This window comes from Salmo salar, chromosome 20 (assembly GCF_965601325.2).
Source record: "Salmo salar chromosome 20, fSalSal1, whole genome shotgun sequence".
Classification (NCBI taxonomy): Eukaryota; Metazoa; Chordata; class Actinopteri; order Salmoniformes; family Salmonidae; genus Salmo; species Salmo salar.
This window is the reverse complement of record NC_138310.1, coordinates 71,741,829-71,764,105: the sequence shown is the minus strand read 5'-3', so window position 1 is coordinate 71,764,105 and position 22,277 is coordinate 71,741,829. Positions and strand designations below refer to the sequence as shown.

The window sequence follows — 22,277 nt, the reverse complement described above, 5'->3', positions numbered from 1 at the left end:
ACCTTTGGCCACGACTGTACACATAAACATTCATACATATACACATATATACATACATATACACACTTTTTTTTTGAATATACCTTTATTATTCCCCGCAAACCCTACCACCCCTTCCCCAATTGGAGTAAACTAATAAACAATAACACTTAGGCTTCTACTGTCACGTCCTGGCCAGTATAAAGGTTAATTAGTATTGTAGTTTGGTCAGGACGTGGCAGAGGGTATTCGTTTTATGTGGTTCGGGGTGGTGTGTTTGTTGAAGGGGCATTTGATTTAGTATTCCGGGGTTTTGGGGCACTGTTTGGTTTCCATGTATTCTATGTTTAGTCTAGTATGTCTGGTTCTATGTTGGGTTAATTGGGGTTGGGACTCTCAGTTGAAGGCAGGTGTTGTCTATCTGCCTTTGATTGAGAGTCCCATATATTAGGGTGTGTTTGTGTGTGTGATTTGTGGGTGATTGTTCTGTGTTGAGCCTATGCTTTGCAGACTGTCAGTTTATCGTTCGTTTTTCTTGTTTGTTGTTTTTGTATTCGTTTTGATTTAATTAAATGTTCAAAATGAACAACTGCACACCTGCTGCGTATTGGTCTACATTCTCAGATGACGATTTCGCATTATCGTCAGAAGACGAAGATAATTGTGACATCTACCTTAAGTTTATACATACTATACACATTTTACAGACACAATCTATTTTACAATAATTATATTTTGTTTGTTTTTAGTCCTTACTCTATTTCTGATGTCCATCCAGTTTGATTTATATTTGTAACTGTGCTATTTCACAACATTTCTGAACATATTTTACATTGGTTATCTTGTTGTTATTAGTCCCACCCTTCAGCTCCATTCAACCCCTCCCATCTATCTCTTAACACCATCCATTTTGGATTTCTATTTTCCATATATTTTTCAACTGTCCTGTGATGCTTCACAACAGTACTGAACCTTTCTATTCTCATAGCTTCTACAGATTGTAAATTAAAGATAAACATTTTTGCTAAAATAATTATTATATTATTGATTGATTGAGTATGACTTTTCAAATCACCCAGAATTGCTATCTACAGCGTTAGTTCTAGGTAAATGTTGCAATTCTTCAGCCATTCCTGGCTGGACCTTTGACCAAAACTTAGGTACATATGAACAAAATAAATGATCTAATGACTCTGCCTCCTCGCAAAATCTGCAGAGCTAGGAAGATTGTATCCCCCATATACAGTTGAAGTCAGAGGTTTACATACATATACATTCAAACTCAGTTTTTCACAATTCCTGACATTTAATTCTAGTAAAAATTCCCTGTCTTAGGTCAGTTAGGATCACCACTTTATTTTAAGAATGTGAAATGTCAGAATAATAGTAGAGAGAATGATTTATTTCAGCTTTTATTTCTTTCATCACAGTGGGTTAGAAGTTTACATACACTCAATTAGTATTTGGTTGCCTTTAAATTGTTTAACATGGGTCAAACGTTTCGGGGCAGCCTTCCACAAGCTTTCCACAATAAGTTGGGTGACTTTTGGCCCATTCCTCCTGACAGAGCTGGTGTAACTGAATCAGGTTTGTAGGCCTCCTTGCTCGCACATGCTTTTTCAGTTCTGCCCACACATTTTCTATAGGATTGGGGGCAGGGCTTTGTGATGGCCACTCCAATACCTCGACTTTGTTGTCCTTAAACCATTTTGCCACAACTTTGGAAGTATGCTTGGGGTCATTGTCCATTTGGAAGACCCATTTGCGACCAAGCTTTAACTTCCTGACTGATGTCTTGAGATGTCGCTTCAAAATATCCACATAATTTTCCTTTCTCATGATGCCATCTATTTTGTGAAGTGCACCAGTCCCTCCTGCAGCAAAGCACCCCCACAACATGATGCTGTCACCCCCGTGCTTCACGGTTGGGATGGTGCTCTTTGGCTTGCAAGCCTCCCCCTTTTTCCTCCAAACATAACGATGGTCATTATGGCCAAACAGTTCTATTTTTGTTTCATCAGACCAGAAGACATTTCTCCAAAAAGTACGATCTTTGTCCCCAACCATAGTCTGGCTTTTTTTATGGCGGTTTTGGAGCAGTGGTTTCTTCCTTGCTGAGAGGCCTTTCAGGTTATGTCGATATAGGACTCGTTTTACTGTGGAAATAGATACTTTTGTACCTGTTTCCTCCAGCATCTTCACAAGGTCCTTTGCTGTTGTTCTGGGATTGATTTGCACTTTTCGCACCAAAGTACGTTCATCTCTAGGAGACAGAATGCATCTCCTTCCTGAGCGGTATGACGGCTGCGTGGTCCCACGGTGTTTATATTTGTGTACTATTGTTTGTACAGATGAACGTGGTACCTTCAGGCATTTGGAAATTGCTCCCAAGGATGAACCAGACTTGTGGAGGTCTACAATATATTTTCTGAGGTCTTGGCTGATTTCTTTTGCTTTTCCCATGATGTCAAGCAAAGAAGCACTGATTTTGAAGGTAGGCCTTGAAATACATCCACAGGTACACTGCCAATTGACTGAAATGATGTCAATTAGCCTATCAGAAGCTTCTAAAGCCATGACATTTTCTGGAATTTTCCAAGCTGTTTAAAGGCACAGTCAACTTAGTGTATGTAAACTTCTGACGCACTGGAATTGTGATACAGTGAAATAATCTGTCTGTAAACAATTGTTGGAAAAATTACTTGTGTCATGCACAAAGTACATGTCCTAACCGACTTGCCAAAAATGATACTTTGTTAACAAGAAATTTGTGGAGTGGTTGAAAAACAAGTTTTAATGACTCCAATCTAAGTGTATGTAAACGTCCGACTTCAATTGTGTATAACATTCTATTGGTTGCAAGAATTTTGTATAATAATTTAAATTGAAAAATTCGAAGTTTTTAAAACATCGTTGTTTTGCGTGTCAATTCATAAACCATGTGCCATGGAATCGGTATAGCGACAATATCTTCCCAACTATTTTGCAATTGATATGGCACAGCTGTCCATTTTTTGGTCCTTCAATTAAATTGGTATATGTTTTTATTTATCATAATTTTCTATAACCATTTATCGTCTTTAATGCAGGGCCAACAGACAAGTTCCTTACTTTTTCCCCCTTCTACTTGCCACTTCCATTTTTGTGGTAATGCTGCAATTAGTTGGTTGTAATTTTGGGTAGAGCAGACATTTCCATATGTCTTTGTTGGTTGCATGTGTGACATAACTCCACCTGTCCTATTTATGATATCATTTACAAAAATTACACCTTTTTTAAAATGTATCGAAAAATACATTTTTTTTGGATCAATTAGTATATTTGAGTTTTACCACAATATTTGTTGTATTATTTGTTCTGTCTTTTCAGGTGGATTAAACTGAAATTGCAACCAACTTTCTAAGGCTTGTTTAAAAAATAACGATATTTTGGAGATTATTTCATTTTCAAATAACCCGAAAGTGAGCGGTTGTAATCTGAATAAAGGGAAAAAGGCCATTTTTGATCATGGGGTGAGACGTTCTTACTAATTTACTACTGAACCTTTTTGGATTTAAGTATAACTTTTGTATGACCGATGCTTTTAGTGAGAGGTCTAATGCTTTAATTTTGTCTGGCTTGCCATTCCAAAATTGAAAATATTTTGTTCATATAATTTAAAAAGTAGGTCACTAGGTGTAGGCAAAACATAAGGAAATAGGTAAACTGTGATATGACTAAAGAGTTCATAGGAGTGATTTTTACACAAATAGATAGATATTTTCCTTTCCATGGTAGCAAGATCTTATCTATTTTTGCTAACTTTCTCTAAAAATGTATTGGAGTGAGATCATTTCTTTCTTTCGGGATTTGTATACCGGGTATGTCCACATCCCCGTCAGATCATTTTATTGGTAAACTACATGGTAATGTAAAAGTTTCATTTTATTTGATCTAATATGTAATATAGTACACTAATCATAATTTGGTTTTAATCCAGAGAGGTTAGCAAAAGTATCTAGATCCTCTATGAGGCTGTGGAGGGATTCTAATTGTGATTTTAAAAGAAAATATGAGTCATCAGCGTACAATGACATCTTTGTTTTTAAGCCATGGATATCTAATCCCTTAATATTATTGTTGGATCTAATTTTAACAACTAACATTTCGATGGCAATAATAAATAGACATGACGATAGTGGACGACCTTGTTTTACTCCTCTTGACAGTTTAAAACTTTCTGAGGTAGCCATTATTTTACACCTAGGGTTACTATACACACCTTTAACCCATTATTTAAGAGATTCTCCAAAATTGAAATATTCTAGGCATTTATATATAAATTCCAGTGGTACTTTATAAAAAAAATTTCAAAATCAGCTATGAAAACCAGGGCTGGTGTCACCGATATTTCATAGTATTCTAATGTTTCCAGTATTGTCTTATATTATCTCCAATGTACCGTCCATGTAAAAAACCTGTCTGATTAGGATTAATAAAATCTGACAATACCTTTTTAATTCTATGCACCAAGCATTTAGCTATACATTTTGCATCACAACACTGAAGTGTAAGAGGCCTCCAGTTTTTTAAATGGACTGGATCTTTATGTACAGTGGCTTGCGAAAGCATTCACACCCTTTGGCATTTTTCCTATTTTGTTACCTTACAACCTGGAATTAAAATAGATTTTTGGGGGGTTTGTATCATTTGATTTACACAACATGCCTACCACTTTGAAGATGCAAAATAATTTTTATTGTGAAACAAACAAGAAATAAGACCAAAAAACAGAGAACTTGAGCGTGCATAACTATTCCCCCCCCCCAAGTCAGTACTTTGTTTTTGTTTTGCAGCAATTACAGCTGCAAGTCTCTTGGGGTATGTCTCTATAAGCTTGGCACATCTAGCCACTGGGATTTTTGCCCATTCTTCAAGGTAAAACTGCTTCAGCTCCTTCAAGTTGGATGGGTTCCGCTGGTGTAAAGCATTCTATAAGTCATACTACAGATTCTCAATTGGATTGAGGTCTGGGCTTTGACTAAGCCATTCCAAGACATTTAAATGTTTCCCCTTAAACCACTCGAGTGTTGCTTTAGCAGTATGCTTAGGGTTATTGCCCTGCTGGAAGGTGAACCTCCATCCCAGTCTCAAATCTCTGGAAGACTGAAACAGGTTTCCCTCAAGAATTTCCCTGTATTTAGCACCATCATTCCTTCAATCCTTCAATCATTTCCCAGTCCCTGCCAATGGAAAACCATCCCCACAGCATGATGCTGCCACCACCATGCTGTGGGGATGATTTTCTTGGGGTGATGAGAGGTGGTGGATTTGCGCCAGACATAGCGCTTTCCTTGATGGCCAAAAAGCAACATTTTTGTCTCATCTGACCAGAGTACCTTCTTCCATATGTTTGGGGAATCTCCCACATGCCTTTTGGCGAACCCCAAACATGGTTTCTTGTTTTTTTCTAAAAGCAATAGCTTTTTTTCTGGCCACACTTCCGTAAAGCCCAGCTCTGTGGAGTGTACGGCATAAAGTGGTCCTATGGACAGATACTCCAATCTCCACTGTGGAGCTTTGCAGCTCCTTCAGGGTTATCTTTGGTCTCTTTGTTGCCTCTCTGACTAATGCCCTCCTTGCCTGGTCTGTGAGTTTTGGTGAGTTTTGGTTGCCTCTCTTGGCAGGTTTGTTGTGGTGCCAAATTCTTTCAATTTTTTATAAGGGATTTAATGGTGCTCGGTTGGATGTTCAAAGTTTCTGATATCTTTTTATAACCCAACCCTGATCTGTACTTCTCCACAACGTTGTCCCTGACCTGTTTGGAGAGCTCCTTGGTCTTCATATTGCCGCTTGCTTGGTGGTGCCCCTTGCTTAGTGGTGTTGCAGACTCTTGGGCCTTTCAGAACAGGTGTATATATACACTGAGATCATGTGACACTTAGATTGCACACAGGTGGACTTTATTTAACTAATTATGTGACTTCTGAAGGTAATTGATTGTACCAGATCTTATTTAGGGGCATCATACATTGCACGCACCACTTTTCCGTTTTTTAAAATGTTTTATTCTTTGAAACAAAATAATTTTTTAATTTCACTTCACCAATTTGGACTATTTTGTGTAAGTCCATTACATGAAATCCAAATAAAAATCGATTTAAATTACAGGTTGTAATGCAACAAAATAGGAAAAACGCCAAGGGGGATGAATACTTTTGCAAGGCACTGTATGCCACTTGGATCCTGTTTCAGTAATAATGAAATCAGACCTTCTTGTTGCGTGTCCGATAATCAACCATTTATATAGGAGTGGTTAAAACATTCTAATAACGGTCCTCTGAGTATATCCAAAAAATGTTGGTATACTTCCACTGGTATGCCATCCAGCCCTGGAGTTTTCCCAGCCTTAAAGGCTTTAATTACATCAAGAAGTTCCTCCTCTGTAATTTGGCCTTCACATGAGTCTTTCTGTACAGATGTTAATTTTACATTATTAATAGTAAAAAAAATCCATTCAATTAGCTTCGGTTAGTGGAGATGGAGGCGACTTAAACAAAAACATATTCTTAAAGTACTTTAATTCCTCTTTCAAAATATCATTTGGTGAATCATGTGTTACTCTATCACTTGTAACAAGTTTCAATACATTTTTTGGAAGCATTTCTATGTTGAAGATTGAAAAATAATTTGGTGCATTTTTCCCCATATTCCATCCAGTTTACTTTATTTTCTATAATATATTACACTGGATCTTTCTTGAATAAGTTCCTCCATTTCTTTTTGTTTTCCCTCTAACTTATTCTGTGCCTCTATGGTACAGTTTCTATTGCTATCTATCTGTTCTGTTTCTTTGCCCATAGGAGAAATATATGTTGCCCCCGCAGTCCTTTTTCCACAAAACTTCATCTAACATTGTTGAATGAGTTTCCTGTAAACAATAGATATTATATTCCTTCTCTTTTAGCCAGTTAAATACTGATTGTCTTTTCTTATTATCTGCTAAGCCATTCCAATTATAACTGGCTATACTTATTTCACCACTTACCATAATGAGACACAACTTTCAATTCTATTTATCAAAATCTATGTTTGTAAACGTACCATTAAAAAGTAACATGATGATTGAGTGTCTATATAGCTGTACCATGATATTTGCATTGCTACTAAGTAGACCTCCAATTGGTCCCCACTATTCCACCCGCTAAAAGCCCTCCTCATCCCGAGTTGGGTTGTCATCCCACTGCCCTGCAGACCACCCCCGACCCCCCCGGATCCCATAGCCCCGGAGAGACCGGGACCCATCCTTCAGAAAGAGCCACCCACAGAACAGAAGCAGATCAATCACCAAATGCATTTCCATCGCCCTCACCTCGATTTGTATTATATATAGCCATTAAAAATATCTATATATACACATACATACATACTTTAAAAATCCTGTTTATCTTATTTTCCATAATTAGCTATTAATATTTGTAGTAATGTAGGCAATTTATGCAAAGGATTTTTACCTCTCACTAGTCTCACCATTACATTATGGCAAGCAATTATATTAGCAAACAATTATTGTGAATCATCCTATATTGTCCCTAACATATTTTACTCCCTCGCAACAGTTGTGGGATAGACACACACACACACACACACACACACACACACACACACACACACACACACACACACACACACACACACACACACACACACACACACTCAACCCCTTTCCCCCACAACAACCATTGACTCATATTCTCAACAGTTGCACCATTCCAGAGCCCAACTCAAGCAAGGTCTTGATTTACGAATGCATATACAGTTGCAGCTGTATGAGAAGGTCTGCAAAACCGCAGCGTTTGCATTTTTAGGTATACGAAAATAAAAAGTTTTATGGTACTTGAAATGTCGAAAATAAAGTATGCTTCATATGCCAGGATGTTAAACTATACGGCTTTTCATCTAGTAGAATTCGCTGCACACTTTCGAGGAAGAGAATTGTCTTTTCAGACTTGGGTTGCACAATCCCGTGAACTTTCAATAAATTCCCTGGTTTTCCAGAAATCCTGGGTGGAGGATTCCGTATTTCCTGTTTACTCCCTCCTGATTCCGTGAATCCTCCAACCAGAATTTCAGGAAGACCAGAAAATTTATTGAAAGTTCTTTTAATTTTGCAACCCTATTACAGACTCGTGTGTGTTTGACAACAGCTGATAATCAGCTGATAATGAGATAAGGGAACACGCTGTACCAAAATGAATGAATGATTGGGAATCAACGCAATTGAGCATTATTAGATTACATTTTCAGGATGAGTGAGCCTAGTATGTTAATATTTGTTGCTTACTGCATTCATTTTTCCTAAACAGTACGTTTTAAACAGTATGTAATACGATTAGTACACAGTATGTTGTTTTATTAAGTAGTAGGCAAGACAGATTTCGGACATGGCCAATGAGTGCTGACAGACCAATTTCTGCTGTCCACAGCTTATAATTACGCAGACATATTCCCTGCATTACCCTGCTATGACACTGACAGCAGATAACCATGGAAACAGATGAGGGTTTCTGACCTGGTCAAAGATCTCATCGAAGGCTGGTCTGCGGTCAGGCTGTTCGCTCCAGCACTGTTTCATCAGCTGGATACACTCCAGAGGAGCCTGATCTGGGGCCACCGTGGGCCTGCACATGGGAGGAGGCTTCTTCACCTTACGGATGATCTCTGATGGTGAGGGAGAGAGAAAGAGAAGAGAGAGGTTATACTGTACAGCAGCAGCACGGGAGCATAACAACTCATTACACAGTTTATTGTCCGCTGGTCCTAGACAGCTGTCAAAGCAAAGCAGAAATTCTGTATGTACAATATGTAGCTACATTATTCACTGTAGATAGGGGAATTATTGTGATTTCCAACTCTGACATTACTCGATAGATACCAGTATAACAAATCAATCAATTGATGTTGATTCACAGATGACAGAAAAATGATCTCAAGGTAAAACAAAAAAATGCCTCTAAGAGTGGATTGTATGATTTTGCTTGTTTTGTATCCCCTAGACCTACCCGCAGGAGTCAGACCCAGCATGCAATATGGAAGTCCTCGGACAACCACCTCTTGGAGTATAATGGCAAAACTATACACATCTCCTTTATAGGTCCCCTTCCGAGAGTTCTCCATGTCTCGGAGGAACTCTGGAGCTGTCCAAAACTGATCTGAGATAAAGAGGCACAGGGTCACGATATTGGCAACGTAGTTAAATGCAGCACATGGGAAGCATACAGAATCTAAATTACATAGATTACATAGATGCTCACAAACTAGAAATACAAATGAATGTGTGTCAAGTCCATCTTTAAAGGTCCAATGCAGACATTTTTATTGAGATATCAAATCATTTCTGGGTAACAATGAAGTACCTTACTGGGATTGTTTTCAATTAAAATAGTCAAAAACAAACAGAAATAGCTTCTTAGCCAAATGCAATTTCTCAAGCAAGAATATTGCTAGGACTGTTATGGAGTGGTCTGAGAGAGGGGCCTAACTGGAGGAGCCTAATGGGAGGGATGTGTAACCTGAAAACGAACTGCTATTGGCAGAGAGGAGGGCAAACTATCTTTGTTATGATGTCACCAAGCGGTCCAAAACCCCACCCATGCAAAACAATCTGAAATGTAACTATCAATTATTTTCAAACAACTCTAACAAGGCATTAACAAAAAACATTATGTTGTTGACCCCACCGCTCCTTTAACATGATATGGAAGAGTGAACATTTTTAAAAACAAAAGTGCAGATCTAGGCATAGATGTTACCTTCAGGTGGAACTATATTTTGGGGGGATTTCTGGGATTCCAGCAGCTCGTTAAAGCCGTAGTCTGTGATCTTGAGGACGAAGCGACCGTCCACCACACAGTTCCGTGACTTCAGCCGGCCGTGAGGGAACTCTCGATGGTGCAGATACTTCATACCCTGAGAGGTCAATATGATCAGCACTGGTAAACCATTGGTGTTACTTATGACAAAGTACCAGAAAAACATTTTAAACGTTTTATCTGCTGGCCGAAACATGATCTGCTGGCCGAAACAGTTTTTAGAAGATATTTTTGATCTTATTGGGACAAATTAAACTTGTGGAAAAAGTTTTGCAACATGATGTGTCTAACATGTCATACCTTGATTAGGTCCAGCAACAGAGAAGACTTGAACATCCATTCCAGCTTGACATCGTCGTTCCTCAGGAGGTCCTGCAGACTGCCACGGGAACAATGCTCCGTCACCACGGCAAACATGTCACAGTCTGTGAAAAACCCCAGGAACGGATTGATGTTCTCATTTCGCAGATCCTTCATCTGGACACATTCACACAAAATAAAGACCCCAAAGTTAACAAAAACAAACTCACATCCCAGACATGACTCTATACATTGTAAATATGGTATTGGCACTGGTATATAGCTTAATCTTTTATTTCTCATGTTTTCTTTATTATATATACACAGTATATATTTATTTTAGATTTTTATACTATTTTAGATATTGATAACTGCACTGTTGGGTAGAGCTCGCAAGCAATTCACTGTACTTGTGCTTGAACTTACTGTTGTCATGTTTTGGTTTTACCTTTGTAAAGATCTTGGTGGTGCTCTGCTTGACTTCCTTGAAATGGCCTTCTTCAAACTTTTTCAGCCACACCCAGTCGCCCTTTGAAGCCACGGAAGAAAATATGTGGTTTTATTCTGGCTCCGTTCTCTACAAGTCACATTGAAATATTTTGGGATAGGGATGAAAAGTCGACTTGTGGTTCAACGGTAAACGTCGTCAACCTACCTCATAGACAGCTACATTTGTGGTGTCATGTGTTGCGGTAGTGATGCTGTTCACAGAGTGGTGCGGATCTCCTGAATGCATACTGTTGTTGTCTATTGCACTTTTAGAGTCACCCAGGTCCTCTAGAGTGATTTTCTATGAGGCATAAAATAGATGACTGAACATACAGTATATCAGAAAGAGGTAATGTTGTAGAGAATCACATGGGAAAATATATTTACCCTCTTGCTAAGTTGAGGGTTGATGAACGTGAGGTCCTCTAGAGTCAGTAGGATCCGATTGGGCCCCTTCACCAACTGGATCTGCTGGATTCTCCTCCTACCAGCCAATCAGAGAGCATGTCAGCCAAGGTCACAGCAAAGCAATAGCAACTATCTCTGTCTGGGTTTTTAGTCTCTATGTATCTAAACAGCAGAGGTGGGACCAAGTCATTGTTTTACAAGTCACAAACAAGTCTCATGTCTTAGCACTCAAGTCCTAAGTCAAGTCCCAAGTCAAGACAGGCAAGTCCGAGTCAAGTCTCAAGTCAAGACCGACAAGTCTTAAATCAAGTCTCAAGTCCTAAACTTTGAGTTTAGAGTCCTAAACAAGTCATAATGTGCTCTTCACCAAATGTAATACCACTTCATATTTTTAACAAGAGTAATAGTTAGTAAATTACATTGACGCAAATCATGAATGCTTTTAAAAATATATATATTTATTACTTTCCAAATATACTTTATATTGCCATTTAAATACATGGTTAACCATGAGAAAGACCCCCATAGCGATCGACTATAGAGGATCGCTGTGGGGCGCAATCGGGCGACGTAGGCTTGTACACAATCGCCCAACCTTAACAAACACACACACACACACACACACCCTCTCTGTGTGTGGTTACAGTAGGCTAACGTATGTCAATGATTTTAGGAACAGCAGTAACATCAGGCAGGATTTAGGCTACCAACTGCCTGGCCAGTTGTAGCTCAATCTTGGGTGCAATGTTCACATTCCCGCACTGACTGACTGTGTGGAGGCTCATGGATTTAACGTTATGTTAGCCTACATGCTACACTAGCAAAGATATAAATTATACAGCTGTCAGCTATATTAGCCACGACTTACCACCGTTCTTTGTGCAGCTTCAAATGTCGAACAAAGTTGGAAGTTGTTGCGCCTCTGTCTGTAATAACATAATTTTTAATATTTGAGCTTGGGGAGGGTATCAAGTCAGGTCGAGTCAAAAGGCTCAAGTCCAAGTTAAGTCACGAGTCATTGGTGTTAAAGTCAAAGTCGAGTTGCAAGTCATCATATTTATGACTCGAGTCTGACTCGAGTCCAAGTCATGTGACTCGAGTCCACACCTCTGCTAAACAGCATACAAATACAGTAAGAAACAGATGAACAGGACAGTGAGAAGAGTTACCTTACGAACAGACTTAGACCAAGTCCTCCCACGATCAGAATGAAGATGATCACAACCACCACTATGACGAAGGTTATCTCCACACCTGAGACACAGGTAAGACATAGAGACTAAATACAAGGTTTGGTTGTGTGATGGAAGAATGAAAGACACAAACTAACAGGCAAACAGGTTCTCTACCTCCAGTGCAGATTGTATTTGGTTCAAACCAACAGCTGGAGTCTGAGGGGGGAGGGGAACCCCCAGGGAAATGAATGGATTTGCCTGCGAAGCGGACCATGTCAGAGCTCAGGTCCACCAGATAGGAGCGGTACAGCTGACCCTCCCATCCGTCGGAGTCCAGGATGACATAGTTGGTCTGGCTCTCCCCTTCAGTGTCTATCTGGATCTTCTGGTTGAAGCCAGAGAACGTCATGTTCCTGGTGAAATAAGCTAGGTTGGTCCCAGAGAGCCACTGGCCAGCTCTCCTGGCATTGTGCATGGCTTTGGCAAGGAGGTAAATACCATTGTAGATGGTTCCAAACAGGGGATTGACCTGGAATGCAAGGCCATTGATAAATGGTTTATTTGGTTAAAATGATTAGCTTTTCTCAAACTGAGCGTGATACACTGATCTAAAACTCACCCCCAAAAAGTTATATATCAAATGGCCTGAAGATTTTGGTGTTTCTCTACATAACCAATGTTCAATAAATACAATCAATGGCATATTTATAATACTATTGTAATAACATTGTGATAACATAAAGATCAATTGAAACTCAGATGGAATCCACTCACATCCCACAATTGAAAACATCAAGAAACACCCTCCTTACCTGCTGTGGGACCAGTGATATGGTGAGTTCCTCAAACCTCTTGGCCATGTTGAATGCCTCGTTGAATGACATCAGATCTGAGGACACGGTGATGGTGAGCACGGCGTCGTAGGCCTGCCGCAGCTTGGTGTTGTTTTGCAGGGGGAAGTAGGATGTGTTGGCGTAGGGCAGGCTGTAGAGCAGGGTGTCATAGGGGACAAACACGTAGCGGCCCTTCGTCAGACCCATCTCATGAGCCTTCAGCAGGAAGGCTGTCTGCTGCTCCCCACCAATCAGAGCAGAGTGCATGCACATGATGATCACTGGAACACACAGGACAGAGACAGTGAGGAATCGCCACCTTAAAGGGGCAATCTGCAGTCGCTACATAACATTTGGGACATAAAAATGAATTATATGTACAGTGCCTTGCAAAAGTATTCATCCCCCTTGGCATTTTTCCTATTTTGTTGCATTACAACCTGTAATTTAAATATATTTTTATTTGGATTTCATGTAATGGACATACACAAAATAGTCCAAATTGGTGACGTGAAATGAAAAAATTATCTTGTTTCAAAGAATATATATTTTTTTAAACGGAAAAGTGGTGCGTGCATATGTATGATGCCCTAAATAAGATCTGGTACAACCAATTACCTTCAGAAGTCACATAATTAGTTAAATAAAGTCCACCTGTGTGCAATCTAAGTGTCACATGATCTCAGCATATATACACCTGTTCTGAAAGGCCCAAGAGTCTGCAACACCACTAAGCAAGGGGCACCACCAAGCAAGCGGCAATATGAAGACCAAGGAGCTGTCCAAACAGGTCAGAGACAACGTTGTGGAGAAGTACAGATCAGGGTTGGGTTATAAAAAAATATCAGAAACTTTGAACAGCCCACCGAGCACCATTAAATCCGTTATTAAAAAATGTAAAGAATATGGCACCACAACAAACCTGCCAAGAGAGGGCCAACCACCAAAACTCACAGACCAGGCAAGGAGGGCATTAATCAGAGAGGCAGCAAAGAGACCAAAGATAACCCTGAAGGAGCTGCAAAGCTCCACAGCGGAGATTGGAGTATCTGTCCATAGGACCACTTTATGCCGTACACTCCACAGAGCTGGGCTTTACGGAAGAGTGGCCAGAAAAACGCCTTTTTTTTTAAATAGGAGACTCCCCAAACATATGGAAGAAGGTACTCTGGTCAGATGAGACTAACATTTAGCTTTTTGGCCATCAAGGAAAACACTATGTGTGGCGCAAACCCAACACCTCTCATCACCCCGAGAAAACCATCCTAACAGTGAAGCATGGTGGTGGCAGCATCATGCTGTGGGGATGTTTTTCATCGGCAGCGACCAGTCAAGGAGGGCATCAATTCTGAAACTGGTCAGAATTGAAGGAATGATGGATGGCGCTAAATACAGGGAATTTCTTGAGGGAAACCTGTTTCAGTCTTCCAGAGATTTGAGACTGGGATGGAGGTTCACCTTCCAGCAGGACAATGAGATGACCCTAAGCATACTGCTAAAGCAACACTTGAGTGGTTTAAGGGGAAACATTCAAATGTCTTGGAAGGGCCTAGTCAAAGCCCAGACCTCAATCCAATTGAGAATCTGTGGTATGACTTAAATATTGCTGTACACCAGCGGAACCCATTCAACTTGAAGGAGCTGGAACAGTTTTGCCTTGAAGAATGGGCAAACATCCCAGTGGTTAGATGTGCCAAGCTTATAGAGACATACCCCAAGAGACTTGCATCTGTAATTGCTGCAAAGGTGGCTCTACAAAGTATTGACTTTGTTGGGGTGAATAGTTATGCACGCTCAAGTTTTTTTATCTTATTTCTTGTTTGTTTCACAATAAAAAATTATTTGCATCTTCAAAGTGGTAGGCATGTTGTTTAAATCACAACTGTCGTACCCCATAAGAAAATATGTCCCAAATATGTCCCAAAGTCCCAAAATACAAGATAACCTGCCTAAATGACTCCCGACCCGTAGCACTCATGTCTGTAGCCATGAAGTGAATTGAAAGGCTGGTCATGGCTCACATCAACCACATTATCTCAGAAACCCTAGACCCACTCCAATTTGCATACCACTCTAACAGATCCACAGATGATGCAATCTCTATTGCCCTCCACACTGCTCTTTCCCACCTGGACAAAAGGAACGCCTACTTGAGAATGCTATTCATTGACTACAGCTCAGCATTCAACACTATAGTGCCCTCAAAGCTCGTCACTAAACTAAGGACCCTGGGACCAAACACTTCCCTCTGCAACTGGATCCTGGACTTACTGACGGGCCGCTCCCAGGTGGTAAAGGTAGGTAACAACACATCCGCCAAGCAGATCCTCAACACAGAGGCCCATCAGGGGTGCGTGCTCAGTCCCCTCCTGTACTCTCTGTTCACCCATGACTGCATGGCCAAGCACAACTCCAACACCATCATTAAGTTTGCCGATGACACAACAGTGGTAGGCCTGATCACCGACAACAATGAGACAGCCTACAGGGAGGAGATCAGAGGCAGTGTGGTGCCAGGACAACAACCTCTCCCTCAACGTGATCAAGATTAAGGAGATGATTGAGGACTACAGGAAAAGGAGGGCCGAGCACGCCCCGATTCTCATCGACGGGGCTGAAGTGGAGCCAATCAAGTTTCAAGTTCCTTTGAGTCAACATCACCAACGAACTGTCATGGTCCAAGCACACCAAGACAGTCGTGAAGAGGGCACTACAACACCTATTCCCCCCCAGGAGACTGAAAAGATTTGGCATGGGTCCTCAGATCATCAAAAGGTTCTACAGCTGCATCATCGAGAGCATCCTGACGGGTTCATCACTGCCTGGTATGGCAACTGTTCGGCCTCCGACCGCAAGGCACTACAGAGGGTAGTGCGTACGGCCCAGTACATCACTGGGGCCAAGCTTCCTGCCATCCAGGACCTCTATACCAGGCAGTGTCAGAAGAAGGCCCTAAAATTTGCCAAAGACTCCAGCCACTCTACTCATAGACTGTTCTCCCTGCTACGCACAGCAAGCGGTACCGGAGCAACAAGTCTAGGTCCAAAAGGCTTAACAGCTTCTACCCCCAAGCCATAAGACTCCTGAATGACTAACCATTAGGTTGCTGCTAATCTCTGTTTATTGTCTATGCATAGTCACTTTACCTCTACCTACATGTACATATTACCTCAATTACCTCAATTAACCGGTGCCCCCGCACATTGACTCTGTACCGGTACCCCTGTATATAGTCTCGCTACTGTTATTTTGTTGTTACTCTTTAATTATTAGTTATTTTCGATTTTCTTATTTTTTTCATTTTTATTTATTTTTATTTCTATGTTGTTTACTTCAGTTTATTTAGTAAATACTTTCTTAGCACTTATTTTTTCTTAAAACTGCATTGTTAGTTAAGGGCTTGTAAGTAAGCATTTCACTGTAAGGTACACCTGTTGTATTCGGCGCATGTGACAAATTAAATTTGATCTGATTTGTTGTCAGTGGCGACCTGTCATTCATACCTGTTTTGAGCCCCACCTGTTCTTTTTTTATTTATTTTTTGTGCATGTTTTACATGTTATTTTGGCATTAATTTGTGTCACATATCAGTTTGCATACAATGTAAAAACACATTTATTGATTAAATAAAGCTGCATACGAACGTGGTCTCTTTCTTGCTTTATTTATTTATTCTAAAATATTTGCTTTGTCATTATGCTGTAGTGTGTAGATTGATGAGAGAAACAAAACGTAATCGCTTTTAGAATAAGGCTGTAACAACAAAATGTGGAAAAAGGGGTCTGAATACTTTCCGAATGCATTGTACTGTATTACACTCATACTAAGTGTATGTTGTGTAGTAAGCTGTTAGTAACCCATGTGCCTATTTTGGTCCCTTTCCCCCTCAGAACTTAGCCTACTGTTCTTACTTGGTGGTGAACATGTAGCCTATAATCTGTTTTTGAGAAATGTAATCGAATACTGTAAGAGCTTTCATTGTCTGCTTATACGCCCTCTATTTATCCTACAGTTCTGACTTGGTGTACAGAGAGAATACTGTAAGAACGGCCCATGTTCTGAATTCTGTCGCTGTACATTTCAAAAGTGCTGAACAAAGTTATATTGATTAGTCCATCTTAGCTCACTCATTAATGTCTTAATCGACATTATGGATTGCCTCTTATGCCCTCATCGTTCCCTTATGCCCTAGTTTGTACATCTCAATTGTTATAGGCCTATTGCTTATATAGGTCTCTCATTAGTACCTTATTCATCAATTTAGGCAATGTTGGAATGATTTCATTGTTTATCTTACTTTATGTATTATAATTAGCTCATGTGCTTTTCTTGAGGAGATACTATATAATGTTGTTGTGTCTGTAACCATGTTTGCCAGTGACATTCTCACCGTTCAAATATTTGTTATAAACAGTAACAGACCCATGTAATTCCAGTTGATATTGCGAGGGTTGTTTTGTTTGCGCAATATGCTGTGATACAACCTGGCTCAAGATAGTAACACACAATGGGAAACCACACACTGAGTAAAGGAATAACAAAATGAATTTATTCCACAATAATCAGATGAGGCATGAAGGTCAGTAAATTAGGTCTCAACTGCCAAAGACACAACAAAACAACTAAAGGTATGCATGGAGAGAGGAATCTCTTGCTGAACGGGAAAACAGTGGCTTTATGCCACAGCTGAGCTTTCACAGGTGTGCCGCCTCAGCAGTGACAACCCTCCCAGCTCTGCCCACCTCTCCTACGCCGCCCACCAATCTCCTACACCGCCCACCAAGGAAATAAGCACAGCAAAACCCAGGAGACAGAGCAGGGAGGGGCCATCACACCCCCACCCATAAAAATGGGGACCTCCCATGTCCCTGAAACAAAACAAAAATGTTTTAATAAACACAAGCACAAATATGCTTGCACTCCTTGACATCCAACCACCCAGGTCCACCACTTAACTCAACCCACACCTCCAACTTCAGCAACCATGGTGCCTGGATGCAAATTAAGAAAAGGAGGGAAGAGCGAGACCAAGAGAGAGGAGACCAAATTGTCGGAGAACAGACAACAGTATTTAACAGGACGGCTAAGGAGAGGGCACGCGGGACAACGCATCCACCAAAACATTGTCCGCCCCCTTAATATGACGAACCTCGAGAGGAAAATCTTGAATTCCTCAATGTTAGCCATAGTCAAACAGTCAACCAACTATGGACAAACAACAATCTGCTCTCACCCCAATTGAGTACACCAAACCAGACAAAACAGAAGCACAGTGCCAACCACACAGGAGAGAAAAAAAAGAATGAAACTTCCAAGACCTATTACTAGCTCAACCCTCGTCTTCATGCAGTTACTGGCGCTGGGTATTTATGCACTTCAGCCCGCTGTCACAGAAGAAGCTCCCAGCAAGCTGGTTACCCCTCTGAGCCGCAGACGTGCTCCCGGGACAACTTCTCCAGCCACGGTCACCACACAAAAATAACAAAGAATTAACACTGCCCAACATGTGTCGTAAAGGACACGCGTTGCTAAACCTACCATGGGAGAAGACAAGAGTCCAGGTAGCCAATCCACGCTACCCCAACAATCTCTCACAGCTAACATCGCACAACATAACCCCATAGACAGAAGGGTTAGCCAAACAATAATCTCAAAGCACTTTACTTTAAAATACCACCTTAACCAGTTAGCAAATGCTACCAAACAAATGCAATTCCAGGGAGTAACTCCACAGAGATCCCAGATGAGCCCCCACTTGTTACAACCTGGCTCAAGACTGTAACAAACAATGGGAAACTACACACTGAGTAAAGAAATTACTAAATTAATTTATTCCATTAATGAAGTAAACACTAACAACAATAATCAGATGAGGCATGAAGGTCAGTAAATTAGGTGTCAACTGCCAAAGACACAACAAAACAACTAAAGGTATGCATGGAGAGAGGAATCTCTTGCTGAACGGGAAAACAGTGGCTTTATGCCACAGCTGAGCTTTCATAGGTGTGCCGCCTCAGCAGTGACAACCCTCCCAGCTCACACACCTCTCCTACTCTGCCCACCAATCTCCTGCAGGAAGTAAGCACAGCAAAACCCAGTAGAGAGCTGTCTGTGCGTCAGTATATTGTATATAAAAGTGGATCCACATGATCGTATTTTCCTTTCTTTTTAGACTACATAGGCCTAATAAAATACTTCAAATGGTAGGCGAACCGAGTCTCTCTCTCTCTCTCTCTCTCTCTCTCTCTCTCTCTCTCTCCCCGTGTGTGTGTGGTGACTTAAAGCAGAGTAAAGTTAAGGCCTCAACATCTTGTTGAATTTATCTGAGATAACATCTGAATTTTTGTTGGTGTCCATCTTGAAAGTGCTGAACAAATAGGCCTACCTCAGCTTGTTGCTTGCACTTGCTTATACTTAGAGGTAAGTATTAATGATATAAGAACAAACATGATGAATTTACTGAACATAAATGTAATAATGTTTGTGCATGGTTCAAAAGTCTAAACTCATTTTGGAGTTTGTTATTATTGAAGGAGAATGTGGTTCTTATCGACTTACACAAATCCACAAGGAGTCAGCAGTAACCACATTTGTCAGCCATATCAGATATGGTTTTTAAAAAGGCAGTAAATAATCCTGAATTAACTGTTTCGCTGCCAGACAAGGCTCCGCTGATAGCCAGGTGAAGCCGTGGTAAGGATTCACTCCATGGTGCTGAAAGGAAAGATCTGCTGGTGGGACAGCTTTATGTAGGCCTTAACAGTTTGTGGGCACCGTTTGTCACCGTTATAATGCAATTAATGTATTGTTTAGTGTTGTGTAGTGGCTTTGCTGGCATGCATAAAAAAGTTTGCCCCACCAAGATTTACATGATAAAATCGCCACTGCTTGTAGTACTCCAATGTTTGTAAACAAAGTAAATGTAAACAAACACTTTATAGCCTCAAAACATGGTTAAAACTATAATGTTGTTATCATGGATGGTTAGTACTTATCCATAGCTCTTTCTATGAATTTGAGAGTGGTTACATTTTTCCAGCCCCATCCCTCAGTGATTTGTTATTGTTTCAACTGCGGATTACGCCTTTAAACTGATCAGGCTCAGATTTTCTGTTGCGTAGTTAAATAAACACAACATAAAGAACAGTCTTGTGAGGCTTGATAGCATAGCCTGCACTTATTTCACTCGTATCTTTTCAGTAAACAAAACTTTATCAAATAGAAGGTAAATATGTTGTTAAAAACACTTGCCTTTGATCTCTCCAGCAGCCTGGATTCTGCTCAGTGTGCTTTCCATCTCCGTTTCGTTCATTCCCACCGACTCTACGATGCCAACGGGAAGTCCCTGGCTCCGCAGGGAGTTGGCCGCTTTACCGGCGGTGTCTATCCAGATATCCTCATTGGAAGACACGATGCCGATGTTGGCCCAACTGAAATGCTTCAACACGGTGAACAACACCCGTGTGGGTGACGGCAGTGTCCGAGTGAAGGTTGGGTAGCTCTTGATTCGATCCAACTCATAGTTAATACAAGCCCAGGAAAAGATCGCTTTATCCCAGTTTTTGCCCAAAAGTGAGGCTGCGTCACAGTATCCTGGATTCGTGGGTCCGACGAAACCGTCCACCATCTTCTCGTAGTACACAAATGTTGTCAATGCTTTAGACGTTTCACATGCTTCTTGCAGGATCACAAAGTCCAATTTGCTGCCCAAATCTAAACTGAAATCCTCGTTTATTCTGCCCACGGCCAGTTTAGCGGCCAGCGCAGGTAGGGCCTTGGAGTAGACCGGGTCGCAGTTCCAGGGCCCAAGGACCCCAACTTTGAAGATTAAACACTGGACACAGCATGGAAACGTCAAAACCCCGAGCAGGACCCATAGCAGAAAGTTATAGAATGGCAGAGTTGCAAGGCTGTGTCTGCTCTTGAAGATGGGGCCATAGGGATAGTTGGATAAGTCCCATAGCACACCTCTAACATTTAGAGGAATATGTTGCATTATCCTGCTGGAGTATCCGTATTGGTGAACTGTGATCTGATCCTACATCAAAGCATTATACACCAAACCAAAAACATCTGCAAAAAAAGATTAAGTTAGCCTATTCATTTTAACATAACTTCTAATAAGGGTTAGGCTACTTCAACGTTTTATAAACTGCATAGTGTTAACACAAAGTAGGCTATGTGAGAGTGAGATCACTGGATTTGATAGCATGTTATCTCAAAGAGACACTCTTGAATAGCATAGCTTTAATCATAATATGTCGCACTTACCATTGCTTTCTTTGGCCTTTTTCAAAGCTGTGAAGTCTGAGGATAGTTTTGTTAACACTCTTGTTTTTTTGCAGTAATCCTCACCTCACCATTCCAGTATTCTCTATATTTTCACTCATGTGAAATGTCATACCGTTGCCCAGTTGAAGCCACAACACCTCATTATCTTTCTGGTCTGTATGATAGAGTGAGGCAGAGGCAGGAGCTCCGTTGTCTGTCAACTTCAGCACCCTGGAGAGCTCCTTACATGCCGCTGTTGGCGCTTGAAGAGGCTAGCGCGCCTTACACAGGTCTGCTCCACCCCACACAAGCAACATTTTTCTCACCTTATAATGTTAGCTCAGTAGAATCAAACAGACTAACATTATGTATCCGTGTAAAGTATCCTTCTTGACAAGCAAAGGTTACCTGATGCTCAACAGGTTGCAGAAACGTAGACTACAAAAGCATGCAAAATAAAGCGATATTGTCTTCAATGTAAAACGTATTTATATTGAATGTCTAATGAATATATATTATAAATGATAGCAGGCCAAGATCAACCACGCCAATTCAATCAAAGCCCTTTCAAAGTGACCTGTAGGCAAAACGGGTGCTGCACCCGGACCTAATCCATATTCAGTAAGGCACACTATAAGAGGATTGCCAACGTACGTTGGAGTCTCAGAAACACATCTCATCTCACAACGCCTTGTCAAGATAATAGCCTAGGCCTATATTCTGCAGAAAATCACATTTTAATTTAAATAGAGGGCTCTAAAGAAATATAATTATATGTTTTCTATTTGGCACTAATAACAGTGATGAAGATGAAAAACAAAGTATTTTATCTAGGGTCACATAACTGATTTATTTCCTTTGCCATGGAGACAGCTTGTTGCATGAACACTGTGCACCGAACAATAATTGGTCTGATGCGTTTATGTGACAATGATAGGCCTCACACTGAAGTTGAATTTGCTCTCAGGTGT

At 40.7% G+C, this 22,277-nt stretch overlaps 1 protein-coding gene and 1 pseudogene across 2 annotated transcripts in view; both read right to left on the bottom strand.

Annotated features, from left to right (window-relative positions):
* LOC106581277 (retinal guanylyl cyclase 2) overlaps positions 1–13,312 on the bottom strand; it is a 29,532-nt gene extending 16,220 nt beyond the window's left edge. The window contains exons 1-10 of the mRNA XM_014163236.3: positions 13,015–13,312; positions 12,377–12,731; positions 12,197–12,281; positions 11,007–11,103; positions 10,786–10,920; positions 10,579–10,659; positions 10,131–10,307; positions 9,771–9,927; positions 9,021–9,170; positions 8,531–8,679 (exon numbers count right to left, since the gene is read on the bottom strand). Coding sequence (XP_014018711.2) covers positions 8,531–8,679; positions 9,021–9,170; positions 9,771–9,927; positions 10,131–10,307; positions 10,579–10,659; positions 10,786–10,920; positions 11,007–11,103; positions 12,197–12,281; positions 12,377–12,731; positions 13,015–13,308 — 1,680 coding nt within the window. The 5' untranslated portion in view covers positions 13,309–13,312. The remainder of the gene's footprint in view (positions 1–8,530; positions 8,680–9,020; positions 9,171–9,770; positions 9,928–10,130; positions 10,308–10,578; positions 10,660–10,785; positions 10,921–11,006; positions 11,104–12,196; positions 12,282–12,376; positions 12,732–13,014) is intronic.
* A 6,960-nt stretch (positions 13,313–20,272) lies between these two features.
* Positions 20,273–21,869, bottom strand: LOC145862380 (retinal guanylyl cyclase 2 pseudogene; annotated as a pseudogene). Its single transcript, XR_014381792.1, has 2 exons — positions 21,307–21,869; positions 20,273–21,108 (listed from the first exon to the last, which is right to left on the bottom strand). The product of XR_014381792.1 is annotated as a retinal guanylyl cyclase 2 pseudogene (transcript).
* Between the last annotated feature and the right edge of the window lie 408 nt (positions 21,870–22,277).